Source organism: Benincasa hispida, chromosome 10 (genome assembly GCF_009727055.1).
Source record: "Benincasa hispida cultivar B227 chromosome 10, ASM972705v1, whole genome shotgun sequence".
NCBI lineage: Eukaryota > Viridiplantae > Streptophyta > Magnoliopsida > Cucurbitales > Cucurbitaceae > Benincasa > Benincasa hispida.
In genome coordinates, this window is record NC_052358.1 from 53,315,713 (window position 1) to 53,323,474 (window position 7,762).

The 7,762-nt window shown below is 26.0% G+C and overlaps 1 protein-coding gene across 1 annotated transcript; it reads right to left on the minus strand.

The window, feature by feature from the left end:
• Window positions 1-3,881: 3,881 nt before the first annotated feature.
• LOC120089446 (probable esterase KAI2) lies at window positions 3,882-7,762 on the minus strand. The gene is made up of 2 exons (XM_039046920.1): window positions 7,298-7,762; window positions 3,882-4,496 (listed from the first exon to the last, which is right to left on the minus strand). Exons 1-2 carry the CDS (start codon window positions 7,663-7,665, stop codon window positions 4,052-4,054), a joined length of 813 nt encoding a protein of 270 aa, XP_038902848.1. The 5' UTR covers window positions 7,666-7,762; the 3' UTR covers window positions 3,882-4,051.

Genomic DNA, 7,762 nt, shown 5'->3' on the forward strand with positions numbered 1-7,762 from the left:
CATTACATTTATTTTTACTAAATTATATAAAGTCTCCCGTCAACAAAATTTCTAGATCCGTCACCGGTAGAAATTATATATCAAGTACTATATAGATTGAAATTGTATTATCAAGTACAAGATGGGGGTTTAATGAGATTTTTTGAGTGGTTTAACAATTATATATATGTATAGAGGTTTCATGAGATCTTTTAATTCAACAATTACAGGGTGGGGGATTAAGGGTCCGCTTAAATTGACTTGAGAAAAAAAAGTTTTCTTTAAACTAATATTTTTATTTGAACTTTTTTTATAAAATTTGTTTAAAATACGTTTCAAAACCTATTTTGAGTGGTTGTTAAATATTTTTTTTTTTTACTTGAAAATATATTTCAAGCACACCATAAACCTCAAGTCTAAAGGGACGAATATCATGTCAATACCACTAAGTCAAAACTCATTTTGGCAAGGATTTAATGGTTATAATTTAAAAATTAGATAGAAGTATAAAATGATTAAATTTTACTATTTTATATAAATAATTTTCCTTATTTATCTAATTTTTAAAAATCCTCCAAAAAAAAAAAAAGAAAACAAAAAGGCTTCCTATAAAGAAAAAAGAAAAAAATGGGAGAAGAAACAAAAAAAATATTACGAAAGGGTATGTTGATAAAATAAAAATTACTGAAAGATGTAATGACAAAAAATAATATAAAATTAAATGAAGATAAAAGAAAAAAAAACATGAAAGATACCTAACGAAACATGGTGAAGTAAGAGAGGTGACAGTGAGGGCAACATAGGCATTCTAAAAAAATGAAGGGTAAAATGGTGAATACACGATGCCAAATAAATAATGAAAAATGACAAATTCAAACCCATCTAAAAATGACTTTTATAACTACTTCTTAAGAAACACTTATAATCCACGTGAAATCTCCTAACTTTAATTAAAAATTTCGAAATATATAAAGATTTTTAGTATTTTATAAATATTACACAGTAGTTATAATTACTATATTATTTTAAAAATCAGTAATGTACCAATTTTATTTTAGTGTTTTCATAGGGTCATTTTTTTTATTTCATTAAAAGAATTGTATCTAATACAATTAAAAAATTTTGTTAGAAAATTTTAAAATCAATAAGCTGATATTTTAGTTATTTTAGTATTGTATTATATAGGTATACTTGAAATCATATAGTTTTAGGCTCCGACTCCGATTAGGATTGTTTAGTTTTTAAAATAATTGTTGACAACTGTGCTTTTAGAAAGTTAAAAGAAGTAAAATAATGTTTGATAAATTCAAGCTCAAGTAGGTTAAAAGTGTTCGGTAAATAAATACAAAAACATTTTATTTTAAATATAATAACTAAAATAGACTTATAATCATTTTTTTTTGTAATTTAAAATTCTAAATAAATGTTTAGTATGATAAATTTGTTTGTTATAGATTAATTTTTAAATATTAAGAAAAATAGCTTTATTTTTTAATAAATGTAGGGAAATTATTTTAAATGGTACTGCTGAAAATATTTACAAGATATAACAAAATTTTAAGACTACCAATTATAAACGTTGATAGACACTTATTCGTATTGATAATTCTAAAATTTTGTTATATTTTGTAAATATTTTGGTTTACTTTTTTATATTTAAGAACAACCCATAAATGAATATGGTATACTTTAAAAAAAAATGATGCATTTAACTCATGAAACATAAAATATAGATTTGATTAGGTGAGAGATAGATAAATATATAAAAACAAATCTTCTTTTTAAAGTATAAAATTGAGAACTGAATGTTGATAAAAAAAAATTCTACCTGATTTTAGAAGTATCTAGAAGCTAAAATGATACTGCATGATTTTAATAGATTAAATGGCTTTTTGACATAATTAAGACAATGAGAAACGTAGCCTTAAGTCATAGAAATGAAAATTTTTGTTTAAAGTTGATTTATATCATAAATATATATTATTTTCTTTATTTTCATAAAAAGATATTATGTTTTAGGTTAAAAATAGTAAAATACATTTTTCATTTTAGTCGTTCAACCAAGAAATATGTGAACTTTTTTCCACCAGAAATTATATGAAACATCACCTTATAATTTATATTGTAACTTTGGGGGAAAAAGTTTATCCGTATTCTAATTATTTTTTTAATGAATATTATTTTTTATTTTCTAAAAACCAGTTTTAATTGTACTTTAAAATTTTTCAAAAATATTTCAAAACTTTTTCTCAAAATGAAGTATTATCAATTGAATTAAAATATTTGATAATCACAATACATTCTAATCGATGCGAATAATTTTCTAAAAAAAACGGAATAATTTATTTTTTTACGATTATATTTTAATTATGAAATTGAGGAAAGAATGTCATTTATGCAATGTGGGGCTTTCTTCTATTAACTTTGATATAAACATATAGCCAGAGAAAAATAGGTAAGAAATTATTGTTAAAATTATATAGCAAACTAATAAATTATGGGAATACTACATTTTTTTATAAACCACATAAATAAATACCGAGTTTCTAAAATTTTAATACCAAATCATGGCTTTAACGTATTATGTATTGGTCATATATATATATATATATATATATATATCTTATGGATGGAATGAATCTTCTAATTATGTGGACATTTATGTATAGTTGTAGTTATTATTATTTTTTTTTTTCATTTCAAAGATTTTGTTAGTTTTGTAGGTTAAAAATCATGCAATCTCAAAAGTTTAATATTTTTAATATTTATGATAATATCTATTGTCTATAAAAAAAAACCATATTATTATTATTAACTGAATCTCTTATTAAGGCAAAAAAAAAAAAAAAAAAGATTTTATTTGCTATTTAATTTTTCATGAAAAGATTTTTTTATTTTGATTTTATTAATTAATACCTCCGTCTTAAATCAAGTAACAACATGAATAGAATTATAAAGTTAGTTGATTTTATTAATTTAAGGAAAGTTAAAAATAGTTTTAACGCACTTGTAATTTTAGTAATAAATTTGTGCTATTGAGAACGAATACAAGAAAATTTATATTAGAGAATAAAAGTAAAAAATGAATCAATAAATGTGATTTTAGAAATTTAAATTAGAAAGATCACATTTTAATTCTCTCCATCTTCATTAATTTTCTCAAATCTTCCCTTCATATCTCCCTCAATCTTCTTCATTTATGCATTTTTCTCACTCACCTCAACCAACTTTATGCTGTTTCAATTCAATCGATTATGTCTTCACTCATTTAGAGAAAAAACTCACATGAAAGATGAGAGGATAATGATTATAGCACTTAAATGAAATAAGATTTTGGAAAATGGAGAAGATGAATGATTGTGCTATTAAAATTAAGAAAATTTTAAACGAATAAAATCTCCCTATTTTTCTTACTCCTCACTTTTTCTCAAATTTTCTCCCTATATCTCCTTCTTCCATGTTGTCTCCATTCTCTCTTCAACGGTTGAAAATTGAGAACGTGAAGGATTCCTTATAAAATAAGTATTGTATTGAAAATATTTTTTCTAAAGATGTTGCTACCGGTAATTAGAAATATTTTTCTCTTCCCATTGTCTCTCCATTCTCTCGTCAATGGTTGATTCAATACATTTCTTGATTTGGCAAAAAAAAAACAATGTATATAACAAAAATAAGCACTTATAGTGTTTTATTGAGAATACTTTTTTTTTTCCGGGAGATGTTGTTAGTGAAAGCGTCCGTGATTAAAATTATTTCTTACCTATTGTCTCTTCAATGGTTGAATTCAATACCTCAAGAAGGGTTTCGAGAAGCACTTACACATTGATGATGACTACCTTTGTATTTGGAGAAGAGATGGATGAGCTAAAATCTTTAATCCCCTCCACATTGTCGAAATCGTACGAAAATGAGCTTAATTTTCAAAAAACAAAAAACAAAAAACAAAATAATTATCAAACGAGGTTTATTGGCAGAAGAAGGAAGTGACATGGAGTAGAGTATCCCAGACATCCATTCCTAACAAATCATGGATGAAAGAAAATAAAAACATAATATATACAACACAACGAAACTAGGCTGCAATGTCATACTTAATATGCTTAAGAACCACTGGAATCACAATATCAGGGGAGCTAAGCTGAGGCAAGTGCCCATCCGACTCCATGACCTCGACGATTGAGTAGCCGCCGAGGTTGCGGTGGAGGTACTCTGAAACGACCACCGGGACCGCCATGTCCTTCATGCTTTGAATGATATGGCAGGGAACTGTAACGAAGCTGAGTATGCTTCTCATGTCACTTTGGAAGATGGTTTGTGCCACACTCAACGCTATGTCCGGCCGCATGTTGAACAGTGTTCGACTAAACTCTTGAACTGCTACGGACTCCATGTCGCCACCGACGGCTAGCGGGGCGAAGCCTGAGCACCAAGCCTTGTAGTTCGACTGCATTGCTTGGAATAATTGCTCTAGATCTTCTTGCTCAAAACCTCCAAAGTAGTTTTCGTCGTTCAAGTACCTGAACAAAAATACATGTATTTTTATTAAGAAAACATTTTCTTTTACGAAAACTCTTTAAGGTGAACTTGTTGAAGGCAAGACTGTTCGTGGGTTGGGTTAGGTTGAGTTCAAAAACTTTTTAGACTCCACTCATTTGTTTGGATGGTAAATTTCTTCCATCCAAATAACCAATATTTGGATTGGATTGGTTCAGATTACTCGAATCATTTATTGAAAATTTTGTTCTAAATAGAATAAAATGTAAATATGTAAAAATCTGATTTAATTATTTTCATATATTGAATTAGGATTAACAACTCAATTTTAATTTATATAATAGAAATTTTCTTTTGAAGGTGCTAAAAATTATTTTAAAGAGTTGTTGGTGATTAAATTATTCAAAAAATAATGAAATTAAATAAAACCAAAATCAATATATGCATAAACAATTGTATTATAAGTAAAATAAAATTTAAAGTTAATAATAAGTTCGGGTTAGTTTAGGTTATATTAGGTGTACCCATGAATCAAACCAACGAATAAAATTTTAATTTTTTTCGAATCATCAGATTTTTTGAACATCCCTAATTGTTATGCACAAGTATATCAAGCTTGTAAACCAAGACTCAATCGACCTCGTTGAATTAATACAAACTAACCACCAATATGGTAAAACCTCAATAGAGATTTACATTAGCATAATACAAACTAACCATCAATAAGAAAAAATAACCATTTCACCCTATTACATTTTTGGGGGAAAAATCCATTTTTCATTGCCAAATAAATAAATTTTCCCCCTCTTAGCAAGCCCCAAAACTTTGGTCTTATAGGGGACCCATTGAAATTGTATTCTTTCCTAATTTAGTCGTCATTTATTAATAAAGTTCTATAAAAGTTATTTGCACTTTTTGAAAAGAAAAATACATTTTCTTTAACCATTATTAAAATCTTAGTCAATCTTTTCAACTTTCCACCGCTTAACAACGAAACTTTAAAATTATCTCTACAAACTTCCATGGTTTAACTACAATTTTTAATTTTTTTTTGCTATACTAAGTAAAATATTACCTCAATTCTTCTGTAAATGTTAGTGTTACGCTACTTAGCAATTAAATATGTTACCTTAATATATTAAAATGAAAATCATTATAGACCTTCTTTTATCTATTATATAATTTTAAAATCTCAAACCTAGTCATAAGTTGTATGAACATGTTATAAACATTTGAGTTGGCTCTTTTGTTATTTTATTGAAATTAAAATATATTTCAAGATTAAAATAAATTATATTAATAGAAAATTCATAAAAACTGTGATCAATGACCTAGAGAAAAATATTTTTCAAAAAAGTTATTTTTATTTAATTTCTTTTGATAAAATTATTTAAAATACCTTTTGAAACACTTTTAAAGTATTTCAAATTCTATTTTGAGTGGTTGCTAGATAATTTTATAAAATGATTTATTTTCAAAATTACATATTTGAAAAATTAAACTAAAACAAACTTTAAATTTCAAATATAAACCCTAATTTTAAAACGTATGTCTTGTTTTTCAAATGTCAATTTTTTTTTAGATCTTTGAAAAAAAAATTAATTCTTAAATTAAAACATCATTTTATCTCTATGCTCTAGATTCTATTATATTTTAGTTCATATATTTTTAATTATCTAAATTTAAGTACTCTTTACATCATTCCAATAAATATTAAATTTTATCCATATATTTTCAAACCATTAATTTAGTCTTGCCAAAATTATTTGGTATTAAAATTAGTTATAATAATAATAATAATCATAATATACTTGCAAGAAAAGACATCATATGAATATATTTTCAAAATTTGTTAAAAAAAAATACTATTTTAAAACTTATACTTTAGTATTTGTTTAATTTTTCATATACTTTCATGTCTAACTTTTGTCTCTATATTGTTGATAAATCTTAATTTGATATCTCAAAGTTTTTTTTTATTATTATTATTATCAAGATTGATTAAATAATAATAATAATTTTATACAATAAAACATCATAGGTGAATGTGTTTCCAAAAATTCATAGTAAACATGTTAATAATAAAATGTTTTTAAGAAAAATCAATAAAAAAAATTACTTTAAAAACTAAATTTAAGATTTATTAGAAATATATGGACTAAATTTTAATATTTAAAAATTGAAAATTAGAGACTATTATTTTCACAAAATAATAAACAAACAAACAAATAATAACCTTAAATTATAGGTAAATTATAAAGAACACTTTTCAACTTTATCATTTATTCCAAAAACATCCTTATACTATAAAAAATGGTAATATTACCTTTTGAAAATAATTTTGAAATAAAAATCTTTTAAAATTTAGATGAATATTAAAATATGAAATGATTTGATAGGTGTTATGGAACCAAAATTTGAATCATCACATCATTGGTATATAATTCTAACCCGCTGATTTTTGTTTGAAATTCTAAAACATTTACACTCAAATAATAGTTTTGAAACACTTAAAAAGAAAGTTGAATGGTCATATTGCTCCTTAAATTATTTTGTCAATATTTGTCAGAAGAAGACAGAAAAACCATTACATACCAAAGCGAAGCTTGAACCAAAATAATAATAATAATAATAAATAAATAATAAGGGAAATAGTAATAAATAAAGGATTAATAAATATCCTACGTCATTATTCCCACGTTCCGTATTAGCTAAGCTGGACCATAAAAATAAAAATTAAAAATTAAAAAAATCCATAACGGCGGTTTCAGTTTCATACTACCGGCGATTAAAAAAAGGGGGAAAAGGAAGAAAATGAAATTACCTCGGCGAGGGAGAGATCATAACAATCTTCTGGAAGAGGTCGGGGCGAGTGATGGAAGCGACGGCGCCGATCATGGCGGAAACAGAGTGGCCGACGAACACACACGATTCGATATGAAGTTCTTCCAAAATGGCGAGGAGATCATAGGCGAAGCCTTCGAGAGTTCTGTACCGCTCGAAATCGAAATAATCAGGATTGGTAGTTCCGGCGCCCATATTATCGTACAAAACCACCTTGTAATCATCGACTAGATGCGGAATCAAGTGTTTCCACACCGATTGATCGGTTCCGAATCCATGCCCTAGAACCACCGTCTGCTGGCCGCCGCCGATAACCTTCACATTTTGTGCCTCCTCCGCGATTCCCATCCTTTAATTTCTGACTTTTTCTTTTCTTTCTTTTTTGTTTATTCCGGTCGACGACGAGGCATCTCTGTAGTCACATATTATAGATACTTTCTCTCAA